The sequence below is a fragment of the Zalophus californianus genome, chromosome 4, assembly GCF_009762305.2.
Source record: "Zalophus californianus isolate mZalCal1 chromosome 4, mZalCal1.pri.v2, whole genome shotgun sequence".
Classification (NCBI taxonomy): Eukaryota; Metazoa; Chordata; class Mammalia; order Carnivora; family Otariidae; genus Zalophus; species Zalophus californianus.
The window spans coordinates 40,555,225-40,573,665 of record NC_045598.1 but is presented as its reverse complement, the minus strand read 5'-3'; the positions used below and the strand labels follow the sequence as shown (position 1 = coordinate 40,573,665).

The 18,441-nt window shown below is 37.6% G+C and overlaps 2 protein-coding genes across 6 annotated transcripts in view; one reads left to right on the top strand and one right to left on the bottom strand.

The window, feature by feature from the left end:
- Nucleotides 1–18,441, top strand: part of FAF1 (Fas associated factor 1) — a 489,041-nt gene that overhangs the window by 12,868 nt on the left and 457,732 nt on the right. The gene's annotated exons all lie outside the window — the stretch shown is intronic.
- On the bottom strand, nt 13,706–14,783 carry LOC113939218 (receptor of activated protein C kinase 1-like). The gene has a single exon (XM_035727301.1). The coding sequence runs from the start codon at nt 14,699–14,701 to the stop codon at nt 13,748–13,750; it is 954 nt and encodes a 317-aa protein (XP_035583194.1). The 5' UTR covers nt 14,702–14,783; the 3' UTR covers nt 13,706–13,747.

Here is an 18,441-nt window from a genome sequence, read left to right as displayed (position 1 = left end):
AATCAAGATACTTGAAGGACTTTTCATGCTCCTACCATCCACAGGCATCTGATATGTGGATAAATGTTGAACGTTGAAACATCTTTTTCCTTAGTAAGTCAGGCCACTGAATGCAGCTATGCCAGAAAGGGATCATCTCATCTTGGTCACTTCATGACCCAGTGATAGGGATGGAAAGGGTGGGAGGTTATATAGCCCTGTTTTGAAAATTCAGATTATTATTATTATTATTTTTTAAGATTTATTTATTTATTTGAGGGAGAGAGAGAGAGAGAGAGGGCGGAGGGGCAGAGGGAGAGAAAACCCCAAGCAGACTCTGTGTGGAGTGCAGAGCCCAACTCGGGGCTCAATCTCAGGACCCTGAGATCACACCCTGAGCCGAAACCAAGAGCTGGATGCTTAATTGACTGTGCCACCCCAGGCATCCCTTGAAAATTCAGATTCTATCCTGACTATTTCTGGGCATGAAGCTTCTTTTTTTCTCCTAGCTGCAGCACAGGGCCAGCCTGTTGGTACACCTTTTTAAAAAAGATTTTATTTATTTGAGAGAGAGTGAGAGAGAGAGAGAGAGTGCACAAGCCAGGGGAGGGGCAGAGGGAGAGGGAGGAGTAGAACGCCTGATGAGCAGGGAGCCCCATGTGGGACACGATCCCAGGACCCTAGGATCATGACCTGAGCTGAAGGCAGATGCCTAACTGACTGAGCCACCCAGGTGCCCCTGTTGGTACATCTTTTATGTGGCAGTTTGACAAAAGGTGGCATAGGGATTCAAACTGAATTCTCGTTCAGCCACCTGGATTCTCACATTGGTTTGACATGGTCTAGACCTTAAGGATAATAACCACTGGTTGAGTACACTGCTTGCTGAGTTCCCCTACAGTGGCCCATGTGGGTCAGTGGGGACCATAAATGGGTTTCTGTAGGTTTAATAAAAATTCTTGCTTGTCTTGCTTGTCTCACACCTGACATTTCTAGGGGAAAGGCCTAAGTATGAGGAGGGGAAGATTGGAAAAAAGATGAAATTATAGCTATTGGAATGGAACATACTGATTTTGTGGCAGTGGGGGGAAGACCAACAATCTTGACATCTAAGAAGGAACATCTTAGACCCCAGAAGAAGCTTTGGGGAGGGGAGAGACATTCAGAACCACACTTGAAGCTTTCCTTATGAAGGAAAATGTCCTGGTGCTGCTGTTCCAAACTGTTACAGGCACATTAAATTTAATTGACTGCCGGGTCTGCCATCCTCCCATTAGACTGCTCAGCTCTAATCACCATTTGATTGTCATTCCCTTTAATTTTACTGGGAAATCTATTGGAAACAGCAGGGGTTGCCCCTGCTCCTATACCTTCCATGCAAAACACCTGTCATTATGTCCTCATGTCTACCCACATGTCTTCCATAGCCTTCACTCAGATATTCTGTGGGGCAGATTACTAGTGGCCTGGACAGTTGGGACAGTTTGGACTGACTGCCTTCATTCAGTCCTTTGAAAAACAAGAACTAGACTCAATTATTCAAACTGAATTTGGGAACTCTAGGGCTGCCATCTGGCTGGGAGGCCATGTTAGGACACAGGTTGACTATGTCTTTCAGGCTGATGTAGGTCCTCCTAAAAAATATGGACTCTTGCACCTTTGAGTGTTTAACAGAACACCACTAGTAGATCTTAGAGCCTTTGGTGGACTGTGGAGATCTCTCCAAAATGAGACTATCCTTGATTTTTTGGGGGAAGCTTCCCAGAGTCATAACTGATTTGTTATATATGTGCATCCATAGACAGTTACCTTCATGAGGGAAGTTATTGAATTAGAATAGGTGGTTCAGAATTTGTTCCTGACCTTTAGTTGACATGATCAGTGACACACGTTCACCCTGGAAAGCATTCTTATTAGCCTCAACTCACTGACCAACATTGTTATAGATGATAAAATTGCCCTTGTAGGCCGAAGCAGAGGCTGTGTAATTGTTAATACCTCCTGGTGTTCCTGGATTAATGCCTTGGGCCAAGTGGAAAGGTTAATACAGAACCTCAGGGATAAAGCCACCAGACTTTCTGAGGTAGACCCTGATGTCTTATGGGATTTCTTCAACTTATTTCGGGGTGGGGCTCTGAGGAACATGGTTGAAATCAATTCTGAAGGTTGGCCTCATCCTACTGCCTGTTGATAGTTGATTTAATTAAATGCTATATGAAATAAATTGAATGGATTTAGTCCCAATCCCTTGTCAGTCAGATTAATCAGAGTGGCCATTGGAATCGTATACTCATGAGAAACTTTGTCAGCAGCCAAGATGGTTTAGAAGTGAGAGAGACAATTCTTTTTGTCTCATATTTCAGCACATCTTTTGAATAGAGACAGTGACTGTTCCAGCCTGTCTTTTCAAGGGTGTTTTATTGTGACCAGCCTAGATAATGTCTACTTCCAGACCAAAGGACAAGTTTGCTTACAGTCTGGGAGATAAGGATACTTTCTCCCTAAAGCAAAAAGATGGGCATGTTTACTGTCCATTAAAAGAGATTCAGGGTTCCTCTTCGATAGTGCAGTCCTGTAGTGCATGTGCAGGTGTCACCTGGCCCACTCTGTATGACCCTGTGGGCTAATGGGACTTGGGAACCCATGCAAGAAAACGCTGATACTCTGGCTACTGCTACTGTTGTGAGTAATAAAATACTTTATTTTTGACCTAGGAGTCTTGTGTCTTCCTCTAGCATCCATGAAATTGTAACATGCTAAATTGTTAACTTGCATTCTTCTATATGCTTAACTTGCAAGTCCACCGAATGCTGGTGCAAGAGTCCATATTTTTTAGGAGGACCTACCTCAGCCTGCCAGCAAAATATTAGATCCCTCACAGTTCTTACCACCCTGTAAACTAGGCAATCCTTTATTATACAGATTGATTTTTGAAGATGGCAATTATAATTACTACTAACGTTTACTTAGCATTACTCTGGCCTATATGATAAATGTCTTATGTGCCTTGTCCAATCTAATTGGTATATACCATTTAATTTGTGATAGCCATTATTACTATTCCCATTTTAAAGATGAGTAAGTGGAGGCGTGTCGGGAGGTTAAGTAATTACCTAATGACAGGTAGTCATAACAAGGCTGCATTTAGAACTCAGGTCTGCTCTACTCCAAAGTCAAGTCTGTGATCTTATATATGTACATTTCTCAAAGGGGTATGCTAGGGAGTACTCAAAGTTATAGAATAAGTATCAACATCTTGTAGCACCAATTTACTAGAATAACTTAAAAAGAAATAAGTGGTTTTTTAAAATTAAAAATAATTATGAAGTAAATATAGAATTTGCATCAATTGTAAAGAGTAAATGAAATTTCAAAGAAATTATAAGGATGTGGCTTCTTTTCTTTGGGTCATTTCCTCCCCTCTTCCCATTGGGGAACATGTTTCCCTTCCTCTATCATTATGACTACAGTAGTGGAAAAAATTAGTAAGTACTGTACTTTATAAGGTTACCTTTTAAAAAAATCAAAGCTGCATCCAGTTATTTTTTGATTCCTTCATCCTGTTGTAGCTTTGTGAAACACAAAAAGAAAGAAAATAAAGTTTTCCTGGTGTCCCTGGATTTACTGAGGCTATTAGAGGGATCAAAAGATGAAAAACTGGGATTAATTGACTTCTATTTTTTTTAAGATTTTATTTATTTGAGAGAGAGAGGGCACGTGCTGCGTGTGATCACAAGTGGGGGGCAGAGGCAGAGGAGGGGGAGAAGCAGACTTCCTGCTGAGCAGAGAGCCTGATGTGGGGCTTGATCCCAGGACCCTGAGATCATGACCTGAGCCGAAGGCAGATGCTTAACCGATGAGCCACCCAGGCGCCCTTGACTTCTGTTTTGAAGTTTCATGTGGCAGTGATTGTTATTAGGATTATTTAGGTGCTATTAGGATCACCATTAGGTTGCTATTAGGATTACTTTAGTAAGAGATTATCCTGTCGCTCTTTTTTTTTTTAACTTCACTTTTACATTTACCAGTATCTGTATTGTGTTGGTATAAGTATATATTTATGTTAAGTATTTTTGTCCCATTTTTCTGGGAGTACTGTCAGTTTTGGGTATATTCCTAAGTTCTGGTACTGAGTCTTGAAACAAAAGTAATGATGTTGTGACAAAAATAATAGGATTGGGGCTCCTGGGTGGCTCAGTCAGTTAAGCATCTGACTTTGGCTCAGGTCATGATCTCAGGGTTCTGAGATTGAGCCCCCTGTTGGGCTCCTTGCTTGGTGGGGAGTCTGCTTGGAATTCTCCCTCTGCTCTGCCCCTACCTCTGCTGGTACTCTCTCATAAAAAATAAATAAATGAATAAGTGAGTGAATAAATAAATAAATAAAAATAAATAAAATCTTTAAAAAAAATAGGATTGATTCCAGCTAAGGCAAGCTGGCTCCCAGTTGAAACACAAGAACTTTGTTTTATTTATCATTTTATTTTATTATTAAAAATTTTTTTTTAAAGATTTAAAAAAATTATTTATTTGAGAGAGAGAGTAAGAGCAAGGAGGAGAGGCAGAGGGAGAGGGAGAAGCAGACTCCTCACTGAGCAGGGAGCCTGAAGCGGGGCTTGATCCTAGGACTCCAGGATCATGACTTGAGCTGAAGGCAGACAACCTTAATGGAACCACTCAGGCGCCCCCATTTTATTTTATTTTATTATTTTATTTTATTTTATTTTATTTTATTTTATTTTATTTTATTTTATTATTTATTTTATTTTAATTTATTTTATTTTATTTTATTTTATTATTTTATTTTATTTTATTTTATTTTATTTTATTTATTTATTTTATTTTATTTTATTTTATTTTATTTTATTTATTTTTTTAGGAGGGTAGGGGCAGAGGGAGAGAGAATCTTAAGCATGCTCCATGCCCAGCACAGAGCCTGACATGGGGCTCAATTGCGCACAGCACTGACATCATGATCTGAGCTGAAATCAAGAGTTGGATGCTTAACTGACTCCCAGGCACGCCTTATTTTATTTTAAATTCCAGTATACGAAATCAAGAACTTTGTTTTAAACTACATTGTATTTTAGAAAAGGAAAGCATTATTTAGTGATTACTTTGGAATAATTTAGTAAATATTTTGCCAAAACTGAGTGGCTGTTTGATGGAATTAAATAATTACATTTATTAAGTGTGATAATGTATTGGGTTATGCTTTAAAAAAAGGAGTCCTTAGCCTTTAGAGATATATACTGGAATATAATGGATGAAGTGATATGATATCTGAATTTACTGTGGAACAGTCTGGGAGGGGTTTTAGGGGTAGAGTTGATGGGGAGTGAAATATTGACTTGGTAGTTGTTGAAGAGGATATTGTGTTCATGGCTGTTCATTTTACTATTATCTCTATTCTTGTATATGCTTAGAATTTTCCATAATAAGTAAAAAAGATGTTCTGTCAAAATAAAAATTACTTTGAGGGAACTGTAAGCTTTAGTATAATATTTTCGTGTTCTAATGGGCTACAGGATTAGAGGAGTGGCTATAAGATTATTACAAGGAAGTAATAACATAGCAATCATAGTAATGTTATATAATCATAATATCTTGCCAAAATGGTTGGTAAATATTTGTCTATATTTGTTGTCACTGAAAAATTTAAAGTAGTTAAATTTTATTTGTAAAAAGTCTTCGCCTTTGTCTTGGCATAAACATTTCCTAAAACTAATCAATTTTCTAACCAAGATAAAAGGTATAAACTTAAAAGAAATTAACTTTCTGTGCTAAATTTGATTAACTGAAGGCAAGTGTTACTTTGGCAAAGAGGTGCTAGGAACTTTTTTTCTTTTTTTAACCAATATTTTGACAAAATAAGAAACCTAAAAAGGTGCAAAAGATCTATTAAGCAGAAAGAAAAGGCCAAATTAGATGATGTGTCATTTTCTGTGTGTGTGTTTAGATTTTATTTTTATTATTTTATTATTTATTCGAGAGAGAGTGCGTGAGCACAAATGGGGGAGAGAGAATGAGTACGTGAGTGTGAGCTGGGGGAGGGGCAAAGGGAGAGGGAGAGGGACAAGCAGACTCCCTACTGAGCAGGGAGCCTGATTGTGGGGCTTGGTCCCAGGACCCTGAGATCATGACCTGAGCCAAAGTCAGATGCTTAACTGACTGAGCCACCCAGGTGCCCCTAAATATGGCTTTAAGAACTGAGAAATACTTGGGGTGCTTGGGTAGTCAGCTTGTCTGACTCTTGGTCTCAGCTCAGGTCTTGATCTCAGGGTGGTGAGTTCAAGCCCCTCATTGGGACCCACGCTGGGTGTGGAGCCTACTTTAAAAAAAAAGCACAGAGAAATACTTCATGTTATAACACATGCATGGAGAATATGTAAAATTACAGCATGGATTATGCCAAAATAAAGTATGTTTTTATTGTTTAGATTAAAGATTTTATTAGATCATAAATCCTACCTATAATCCAGGATTGATTTAATTTGCTAAGATAAAAATATTGATATGCCAGGAAACAAACCACATGGTTTCTACTAGAGGATTTCTATTTCTTTCCTTTTTCTTTTTTTTAATCTGTGCAGAGTGTGTGTGTGTGTGTGTGTGTGTGTGTGTGTGTGTGTGTGTGTGTGTGTGTGTGTGATTGTAGCGAGCCTTGGCATTTCCAGAGGATGGATTCTGAAGGTATGTTGACTTAACATGGATGCAGAATCATTCTTTGATGAAAGGGCAGTAGTGACATGCATAGTTGGCCCTGGGACTCAGTTCCACATGCATTTCTCCTGAGTTTTTAGGAAACCTTAATGAAGGGGGCATCTGTGTGGCTCAGTTGTTAAGCATCTGCCTTAGGCTCAGGTCATGATCCCAGGGTCCTGGGATTGGCCCTGCATTGGGCTCCCTGCTCAGTGGGAGGCCTGCTTCTCCCTCTCCCACTCCCCCTGCTTGTGTTCCCTCTCTTGCTGTGTCTCTCTCTGTCAAATAAATAAAATCTTTAAAAAAAAAAACCTTAATGACGATAGCTGCAAGGAATTCCCTGCTGGCCATGACACATCTCACAGTTGCAGCTGCTGTATTTTACCCATGGGGCAAGTATGAAATTGTGGAGTCATGGATCTTGGTTGGTTTTCTACTGTTGTTTTAATAATCCCAGATAGGATGCTCTGGGCTTTCCCAACAAGGCATTTACTCAGAAATACCTCTGTTCTGGTTGCTGTTATAGTCAGATTAAGTAAAATAAAAGAGATGGGAATAGCATGAGTTTTGGTGGTGTTAGTGATAGTTCTTCATAAATGAACAGCATCCTTAATTCTTAGTACTTTAAATCTGTAAGTATGTTACTGAGGGTATACCAGACATTCATTTGTTCAGCAGATACTTTAATGACTTCACATGTGTTGTGATGTGAGGATGTTAGGAATACAGAGAAATATGAATTACCTGACACTGTCTTGATTCATATTTTCTCTCGACAAAAATTTATTGAAGACCTGCTTTGTGCCAGACATTATACTAGGCAATTGGGAGATCTCTACTTCATAAGGCAGTTAAAAAAGCTAATAAAAGTTTACCTCTGTATAGCTTATTTATTCACTGTAGACCTGTAGAAAAGTTCTTTTCCTGTCACATGAAGGCAGCTATGTTCCCATTAACTCTTATTATCTGAGTCCTAATTTTCCAGTGCTTTCTACTACTCCTTATCACTTGTTTGCTTTCCTCTGGATGCTTTTACTTATTAATGGCACACTTCAAAGGAGAAGCTTGGGAGTGAACACAATATTCAAAAAGAGGCTTGGAGTAGAGCAGAATGGCCACTCCCCTAATTTTGTACATTATATTACTATTAATGCAGTCACCTTACAGTTTTGACACATTTTTAATGGGTAGTAACTTAAAACTCTACATGAATAGGTAAGGCATATCTCCCTCATCCTAAATTCAATCATTTGCATTTCTCAAGCTAAGTGGAGAACTTTATATTTATCTTTCTTAACTTCTATCCCTCTGCCTGCTCTTAATCATCTGTATAGAAATTTGCTCCACATCAGTTTTTTTTTGTACATTTCCTTTGGCTTCTGCATCTTCCTTTCTTCCAACTGGCTCCCTCTTTTCAACTAATTTCCAGTTTAAAAACTTGCCAAACTTCAATCAGTTTAAAAATATTCATCGATTTTACGTCCTATTCTGAATGTTTTCATATTTCTCTCTCCTTCCCCCATGTATTTCTCTTAAGAGTTAATGTACCTTAAGGGTCTGTCCTTTGTTCTCTTTTCCTTTCTACCCTATTCTGTCACATATGGTTTCTTTGCATTATCATCTTTTCTTTAAACTATCCAGTATATATATATGCTATTTTCTTCATTATATATATGCTATTGACTCCTAATGCAGCAGCCTCACTCCTAACTTCTCTTGAACTCTATATTCATTTGCTTCTGTAAGATATAAAGGTCAGGTTCATTGGCGTGCTAACAAAGCTCTTTGTGATTTGGCCTTTTGTATAGGCTATACGTTTCCCATGACTTTGTTCTGCAGTATGCTTGTAATTTTCTTGAACTTATTTCTGTCTCTTTGCCTTCTCCCGTTGCCTACCTTCCAGTCTTCTATTTATCCCTTAGAGTTTGCATAGGCATTATTTCCTGTGAAGGCTTTTCTGACAGTTACTTACTCCCTCTATATTTCTCATTCTTCTACATGCATCTGTTGTTTTAGCTATCACATTACTTTGTAAATATTTGTTTACTTGTCTTTCTTACTAATTTGTGAGTTCCTTACACCTAGGAATTAGATCTTACTCATTTTAGTATTCCTAATGCCTAGCACACTTTCTGGCACCTAGTGTGTTCTCACTGAATAGTAAATTGAACTGAAATAGTTAGTTTTGAGCCTGTTTAAATAAGATGAAGATGAAAAGGATATGATTGAGTTTTTGGATCCTGATTTTGTCATCAGAATACTAGCCATTTTAGCTTTGTGTTATTTGCATATGTAAATGAGTGTCCTGAGATTTGGAATTGTGTCATTTCATCTCTGTATTGTTAGTATCTAATGCTTGCCTGCCAAATATCAAGTTTCTAGTGTTTATTGAACTGAAGCAAATTAAAATTAGATGAAAGCATTCATGCTACAAAGATAGTATATGACTAGTAGCATTCATCTTTATTTCTGTATGTTATCTTTAAGAATAAATGAGAAAAAAATTTTCAGTTGCCTTATTGAAATTCAGATTTAGGGGATATATGTTATATTCCTGATCTTTAAGTCAAATTATTAAAAAAACTTGGTGTTATTTATTATGATGATCACACTTTCCCTTCTAAGCATTTATAGGGCAACATTTCTTTAAGATTTGTTTTAAAATGTGGCATGAATTGATGACAAAGTAGTAGTGGTAATTGTTTTAATTTTTCTATTTTTTCCCTCTTTTGAAGTGCTCCTAGCATTCCTTCTGTTAAGAAAAAAAAATGTTCCCAAAGATGTCCTCTTGGTTGTGTGGATATTATTGGCAAGATTTTTCAGTACCTTTGCATGTAGTTGTTACGAGACATAACTTTACAGATTCAAGAAGCTCTGTGGACACCAAGTAGGATTAATACTAAGAAAGTCACACATAGGCACATGGTAGTCACATTGCTGAAAAACAAACATAAAAAGAAAAGTTTTAAACACATTCTATGAAGAGAACAATGACAAGAATGGTAATTAACTTCTCATCAGAAACGATGTGATAAATACAGGGGACAATGGAATGATATCCTTAAGTGCTAAAAGAAAAAAATTATCAAACTGGAATTTTAAATGTAGCAAAATTATCTTTCAAAAGTGAAAGTGAAGACATTTTCAAAGAATAAAACGAGAGAGTTTGTTGCCAACAGAGCTGTACATTATCAGAAATGCTAATGGAAGTTCTTGAGGCTGAAGAGGTGATACCAGATGGAAATGCAGATCTATGGAAGAAGTGAAGATCACTGAAAATAATATATATGTGGGTAAATATAAACAATTACACTTCTCTTTTCATAGTTTCTTTTTTTTTTTTTAAGATTTATTTATTTAACCTGGGGGGGAGAGAGAGCATGCACACGCACATAGGGGGAGGGGTAGAGGGAGGGGGAGAGAGAATCTCAAGCAGACTCTGCACTGAGCGCAGAGCCCTACTCGGGGTTTCATCTCACAACCCTGAGATTATGACCAGAGCCAAAATCAAGAGTTGGACACTCAACTGACTGCACCACCCAGGTGCCCCTCTTTTCATAAGTTCTTAAAGAACAGTTGACTAGCACAAAAATAACAATACACTGTGGAGTTTTATATTTTATGTAGAAGTAAACTACATGATAACAGTAGCTGAAAGAAAATACATAATTGGACTTTCTTATAAGGTTCTTACATTATATGGGATGTAGTAATAATATTAACTCAAGGTACACTGATAAATTATGGGTGCATATTATAATCTGTAGAACAACCACTGATAAATAGAAAAACTGGTGAAAAAGCCAATAGAGGATTTAAAAATAGAATACTAAAAAATAGGCTCAACCTTAAAGCATGTAGATAAGGAAGAATAATGGAACAAAAACAATTGGGACAGATTATAAACAAACAAATGATAGACAAACTCAGTCATATTAGTAATTACATTAAATGTAAATAGACTAAACAGTAATCAAAAGGTAGGGACTGCCATCAGCAAAGGTCCCTGAACTCACCCCCACATCACCCACTGATATTTCCAAGAGTGTGACTTGGACTCAGCCACCACTTTCTAGGAACCAGCCTGTACTCTCTTTACCTGCTTCCCTCACCCCTCCCTATTTGTAATTAAAATTGTTTAAGGAAAGGCAAAAGGAAAAAAATAGAGACTGTCAGATTGGATAAAAATAAAAACTGATCTATATTGTTTACAGGAGGGACATTTGAAATATAAAGACCCAGTTAGGTTGGAAATGTAAGGATGAGAAAAGCTATACCATGTAGACACTGATCATAACAAAGCTGGTGTGATTAATTAATATCAGACCAAGTAGACCTAAAGATAAAGGAGTATTTTATGATTTTTGGTGCTATTGTAAATGGAATCGTTCCTCTAATTTCTCTTTCTACAGTTGCATTGTTAGTGTATAAGAAAGCAACTGATTTCTGTGCACTTTGGAAAACAATGTGGAGGTGCCTCAAAAAATTAAAAATAGGGGCGCCTGGGTGGCTCAGTTGGTTAAGCGACTGCCTTCGGCTCAGGTCATGATCCTGGAGTCCCGGGATCGAGTCCCGCATCGGGCTCCCTGCTCAGCAGGGGGTCTGCTTCTCCCTCTGACCTTCCTCTCTCTCATGCTCTCTACCATTCTCTCTCTCTCTCTCAATAAATAAATAAAATCTTTAAAAAAAAATTAAAAATAGAGTTACCTAGTGACCCAGCAATTGCATTCCTAGGTATTTACCCCAAAGACACAGATGTAGTGAAAAGAAAGGCCATATGCACCCCAATGTTCATAGCCGCAATGTCCGTAATAGCCCAACTGTGGAAAGAGCCGAGATGCCCTTCAACAGATGAATGGATAAAGAAGATGTGGTCCATATATACAATGGAATATTACTCATTCATCAGAAAGGATGAATACCCAACTTTTACATCAACATGGATGGGACTGGGGGAGATTATGCTAAGTGAAATAAGTCAAGCAGAGAAAGTCAATTATCATATGGTTTCACTTATTTGTGGAACATAAGGAATAGCATGGAGGACATTAGGAGAAGGAAGGGAAGAATGAAGTGGGGGAATTGGAGGGAGAGATGAACCATGAGAGACCATGGACTCTGAGAAACAAACAGGGTTTTAGAGGGGAAGGGGTGGGGGCTGGGGAGGGGGGTGGGGGGAATGGGTATTAAGGAGGGCATGTACTGCATGGAGCACTGGGTGTTATATGAAAACAATGGATCATGGATCGCCACATCAAAAACTAATGTATAGTCATATAATAAAAAAAAAGATAAGGAGTTATTAAGTAGAAATAAAGAAGTTCTGGCTTGCTACTTTTCCACTTTCTAATCCTGGGCAAAACATGTAGCCTTCTTTTATTTTCTCATCTATAAATTGCAGTTAACATATGAGCTCTTATGTTAGGCATTTACCTGCATTATTATCAGTCCTTGTAATAGCCTTGCAAGATGATTATTATTTTTCCTAAAGTCACAGCATTATTAATAGGCTTTGATTGTAAATTTTCGGTGTTGGCATTAAGATTTTATTGTTCATCACTATATTTTATTTTTTAAAATATTTTATTTTTAAGTAATCTCTACTATACTCGACATGGAGCTTGAGCCTACAACCCCGAGATCAAGAGTTGCCCACTGAGCCAGCCAGGTGCCCCCATCAGTACATTTTAAAGATGCCCCTCTCCTGAAATACTTTGTAAACTACAGCCCCAAATTCCCTAAGTCATTGTTAATTTACTTACATTTTGATTAAGGTAAATGAAAAAAGGCAAAATAGCTTAGATTATTTGAGTCCATTCAGAAAAAGATACTGGCATTGTAGAGCCTACAGTGAATTCTTTATATAATAAACAGCATAATGTGTGTTATTTGCCTCTTAGAGTTGTAGACTATAAATTACTGATATTTGTTTAGTCTTTTCCATCATATTTGTGGTTTCTGGTCAGACTTACACTTTACAATTTACAGTAATGCTATAAAAAAGCCAAGTATGATTTGTTCATGTTTTTAAAGAATTTTACAAAACTGTAGATGTACTTTGTTGTGTGAAGTACTATGATGCCTGGGAGCAGGAGCTATGTGTTTTACCCATAGTATTTCCAGACACTGCTTAGCACATGGCAAATACTCAAATACTTTTGGTAGGTTTTTTTTTTCCCCGTTTTTTGTCCCCTAAAAGTCTTGTGTAAAAATTAGTATGTAATGAAATTCCCATGAAGATGTGTTAAATGTTTGCTCCCTCTTGTGGTTATAAAGGAGAAAGAACATAAGCTCTTAAAATGAAATCTGTTCTCTAGTTTTTGTTGTTAAAAGATGTGTGTAAAATTTACCAAATAGTGTGTAAAATTTACCAGAATTTTTTCTCTTTTTGGAGGGATATTGATCCATATACCTTTATCAACTCAATAAATTTTTTTATTTCACATACACTCATAAGACATGCAGAATTCATGCTCCAGTATAATTTTTTAATGTCCAGGATAGTTTATATACTGTTAACTCAAGTCAGAACTTAATAGCACTTTTGGGCACACATTTTCTGCTTTCCTGCATATAAATTATATGAACAGTGAAATAACTTTTTTGTGTTTTGAGAACTATATTAGTTTTAGATATATATGAGGATATTATTGAGAGTATTGTTTAATAATGGTGTTAAACGTTCCTTGTTTTGATCAAAGTAAAAATAAAAGCCTAATTTTTTTTGCCTTCACAGCTTTTAAATTGAGAACACCTGACCAGTTTTTTTAAATGCATAATATTTTTATTCTAAATAATTAATGCAACTAAGACTATAAGCAACTGGGCCTTGGGAATGCTTTGAGGTGTAGAAAAATCTTTTTAACACGTCTATATATATCCTTGACATTCTTTTCTTTATATACTTAACAGACTTCCAAATTACTTTGTTGGACCTCTTCATTTTGTTTACTTCTGTCATTAACAGAAGTTGACTTTCCTTTTGAGACTATTTTTGGAATAGAAACAGTATTTTTTTTTTTTTTAAGTCAGAAAACCAATGTTTTATTCCTAGAGCTCTGCCATATTTCTAGCGGATGCCAATGGTTACCTGCCACACATGCACCAGGTTGTCTGTGTAGCTGGCAAACAGAGTCTGGCCATCAGCAGACCAGGCCTGAGAGGTACACTGGGGTGGCTCTGCCTTGCGGCTGGTACTGATAACTTCTTGCTTTAGTTCATCTACAGTGATCTTGCCTTCTAGGTCCCAGATCTTGATGCTGGGGCCCGTGGCAGCACAGAGCCAGTATTGGTTAGGACTGAAGCACAGGGCATTGATGATGTCCCCACCATCAAGTGTATAAAGGTGCTTGCCTTCGTTGAGATCCCACAGCATGGCTTGGCCATCCTTCCCTCCAGAAGCGCAGAGGGATCCATCTGGAGAGACATTTACAGTGTTCAGGTAGCCCATGTGGCCGATGTGATTGGTCTTCAGCTTGCAGTTTGCCAAGTTCCATACCTTGACCAGCTTGTCCCAGCCACAGGACACAATAATGGGATTGCTGCTATTGGGTGAAAATCGGACACAAGATACCCACTCCGAATGGCTCTCATCCTGGACAGCATATTTGCATACACCCAGAGTATTCCACAACTTGATAGTTTTATCTCGGGAGCCAGAAACAATTTGCCAGTTGTCGGAGGAGAAGGCCATACGCAGCACATCCTTGGTATGTCCTACAAATCTGCGTGTGGTGGTACCCGTTGTGAGATCCCAAAGACGAAGAGTTCCATCCCAGGAGCCCGAGAGGGCAAATTGGCCATCTGAAGAGATGACCACGTCACTGACAAAGTGGGAATGACTCCGAAGAGCACGCTGCGGGATGCCATAGTTAGTCTCATCCCTTGTCAGCTTCCACATGATGATGGTCTTATCTTGAGAGGCGGACAGTATCATGTCCGGGAACTGGGGAGTGGTTGTGATCTGAGTCACCCAGCCATTGTGGTCCTTGAGGGTGCCACGAAGTGTCATCTGCCCAGTCATGGCAGCGGTGAGTGCGGGTGTTGCCACGGCAACAAGGATGGAATTGGATAGTTCAGAGAGACCAGCAACGCAGCTGCTACCTAGAAACAGTATTTTTATCATTTCAGAAAAATTGTACTGTATGTGCCAAAGACAAATAGCATGCAATAAATGTGCACTGTAAAGTGATGTTGTACTCTCAGCAGGGCTCACTTACTAGACAGGTGACTTGCTCCTGAAACCAGTCTAGCTGTGATCATGATCTAGATCCTCACCTCAGCAATATCACAACTATCTGTCATTAATTGAAGCAAACAAAAAACAAACAAAATGTTGTGGTATATACTCACATAGCAAAGAATACAAATCATAAAAGATTCATGAACTTGCACAAAATGAATACACCCATGAAACCAACGCTCAGGTTAAGAAAACAATATAAGTACAACTTCAGAAGGCTGCTTCTAGTCATTATCCCCTCATGCTCTGGGATAACCCCAGTACTTTGAATCTAACATATATATTAGTTTTGCCTGCTTTTAAACATTACATGCAGGAAACCATACAATAGGCTTTTTAAAAAAATTTGTGGTTAAATATACATAATTTTTTAAAACCATTTGTAAGTATAGAATTCAGTGGCATTAAGTACAATCACATTGTGCACCATCACCACCATCTTTCTAGAATTTTTACATTTTTTAAAAATATTTATTAGAAAGCAAGCACGTGTGGGGGGGGCAGAGGGAGAGAGAGAGAGAATCAGAATCCCTGCTGAGCAGGGACCCCGACATGGGGCTTGATCCCAGGACCCTGAGCTGAAGGCAGATGCTTAACTGGCTGAGCTACCCAGGTGCCCCAAATTTTTCCATTTTCTTGAATTAAAATTCTATACCAGTTAAACATTAACTCTTCATACCCCTCTTCTTCTAGTCCCTGGCAACCACCATTCTACTTTCTATTTCTAATGGATCTGACTGTTCTAGGTACCTCATATAAGTGGAATCATGTAATATTTGTCCTTTTGTGTCTGGCTTATATTACTTAGTATAATGACCTCAAGGTTTATCCATGTTACAAGCATATGTCAGAATTTCCTGCCTTCTTAAGACTGAATAATCTGTTGTTTGCATATACCACATTTTGTTTATCCATTCATCTGTCAGTGGACATTTGGGTGATTTCCACCTTTTGACTATTGTGAACAGTGCATCTGTGAACATGAATGTACAAATAACTATTCAAGTTTTGCTTTCAGTTCTTTTGGGTATACCCAAAAGTGGAATTGTTGGATCAAATGACAGTATTATGTTTAATTTTTTGAGGATGTGGTAGACTTTTTCATGTGCTTATTTTTTATTTTGTGACCTTATTAATTTATCAATGTAAGAGGTTTTTCTTTTTAAAGAATGCAGAGGATGTTCTATATAGTCATTTATCTGTGATAAAAGATATCTTCTTTAGCACTTACAGCCTTTTTTTTGCTTTATCACATCGGTTAGGTAGGATCTCCCATATATGCTGAATAGAAGTAGTGATAGCAAACATCCTTACCTTTGTTCCCAATCTTAGGAAGAAAGTTTTGGTCTTTCACTATTAAGTATAGTGTTAGTGTAGGTTTTTTATAGATTTCTTTCATCAAGTTGAGGAATTTTCTTTTGTTCCTAGTTTGCTAAAATTTTTTTATTACAAGTGAGCGTTAAATATTGTCAGATAATATATTTTTTAAGTTTATTTATTTATTTTTAGTAATCTCTGCAACCAGCGTAGGGCTTGAACTCATGACCCTGAGATCAAGAGTCACATGCTTTGGGCGCCTGGGTGGCTCAGATGGTTAAGCGTCTGCCTTCGGCTCAGGTCACGATCCCAGGGTCCTGGGATCAAGTCCCGCATCGGGCTCCCTGCTCCTTGGGAGCTTGCTTCTCCCTCTGCCTCTCTCTCTCTCTCTGCCTCTCATGAATAAAAAAAAAAAAAAGAGTCACATGCTTTTCCAACTTAGTCGTATAGAATCTTTCCATTATTTTGTTATTATGGTCAGTTACACTGATTTCCTGATGTTAAATCATTTGCATTGCTGGAAGAAACCCCACTTGGTCATTGGTCATGATGTGTTTATCCTTTTTATAATACATATATATTATAAACATGTATTATTATATACATACACATATATACATATATTCTTGGACTTTTGCATTTATATTTGTGAGGAAAATTAGTCCAGATCTGGAGAAATTATGAACCTATCTCCTGCTCCATATCAGTGAGGTAAGTCAGTAGATCAGTGATACCCTGAATGAGCTACAATAGCACCGTGTGCCCTGTCTAGACTTTTTGAGGGTGGTTAAGCCTGCTGCTTCTCATCTGCCTTCTAAATCTTGCACAGATTTTTTTAAAATTATGGCCACTCCTGACCTGAAACCACTCAGGGAAGAAATTTTTAGAAATGTAGTTTTAGCTTAGATAAATCTGAGATCATCTTGGCCATACCTTTTTGCTTTTTTTTCCTTGTTTTTCTAGAGATTAAAATATAAATGGCTTATTTTACCACAGTGTGTCTTGAATTATATACCACTTTATGTATAATAGTGTAAGAACTTTATAAGGGTATACTTCTATTTATTCTGTCCCAGTCTTTGTTTTATTCTTCTCATGTATTCTACTTGTTTAAACCTCATAATTTATTGCCATTATTTTTGCTTTAAAGAGTTAATTGTCTTTTAAAGAATCTAAGAAACAAGAAGTGTCATGTATTTACCCACATATTTGCCATTTTTGGCAATCTGTGTACATTAAAGTTTCCATCTGATATCACTTCCCTTCAGCATGAAAAACTTTTTACTATTTCTTGTATGCAAGAAAGGTCCATTGGTGAGAAGTTTTCTCAGCTTTTGTTTATCTGAATATTTCTTTATTTTGCCTTTTCACTGTATATTTTTTATTGAGGAATTAGATGCAGTGGTAAACCATGTTGGGTATATAAGTACATTTTGGCAAAGTATGAAAATCATTAGGGAAATCAAGTCTCTCTTAGTTCATAATTTTATTACTCTGCTTTTTTAGTAAGTAAAAGTCCATTTCTTTGGATGTTTATAACTTAAAAATGTTAATTTATGTGAAATTCACATTCAGTGGCATGCACTTATCTTAAGCAATTTGGTGTTTTTATAGCTGTATATACCCCTTTAACCATCACCCTAACAAAGATAGAGAATATTCCGATTGCTCCAGAAAGATTCCCTCATGTTTCCTCCAGTCAGTCCCCATGCCTCATAGGGAATCACTGTCCTGATTTCTACCATTGTAAATTAGTTTTGCCTTTTATCGGATTTCTTTCCCTCAACATAATTCTTTTGTGTTTCATCCATATTTTCATAGATATGTAGTTTAAAAAATTGCTGAGTAGTATTCCATTCCCCCAATAAAGATAGAGTACATTTTTATTGCTCCAGAAAGGTTCCCTCAAGTTGTTGTCTTTTTTTCCTTTTTTTAAGATTTATTTATTTTGAGAGAGAGTGGGTGCACGAGCAGGGGGAGTGGCAGAGGGAGAGGAAGAGAGAGAATCTTAAGCAGACTTCCCACTGAGCATGGAGCCTGATGTGGTGCTTGATCTCAGGACCCTGAGATCATGACTTGAGTCGAAATCAAGAGTTGGACGCTTAACTGAGCCACCCAGGTGCCCCCCTCAAGGTGTCTTCTAATCAATCCCCATGCTTCCTGGAAAATCACAGGTCTGATTTCTGTCACTATATATTGGCTTG

What these genes read in the sequence shown, in the direction of transcription:
- LOC113939218 (XM_035727301.1), bottom strand. Translation starts at nt 14,701, where the DNA reads ATGACTGGGCAGATGACACTTCGTGGCACCCTCAAGGACCACAATGGC.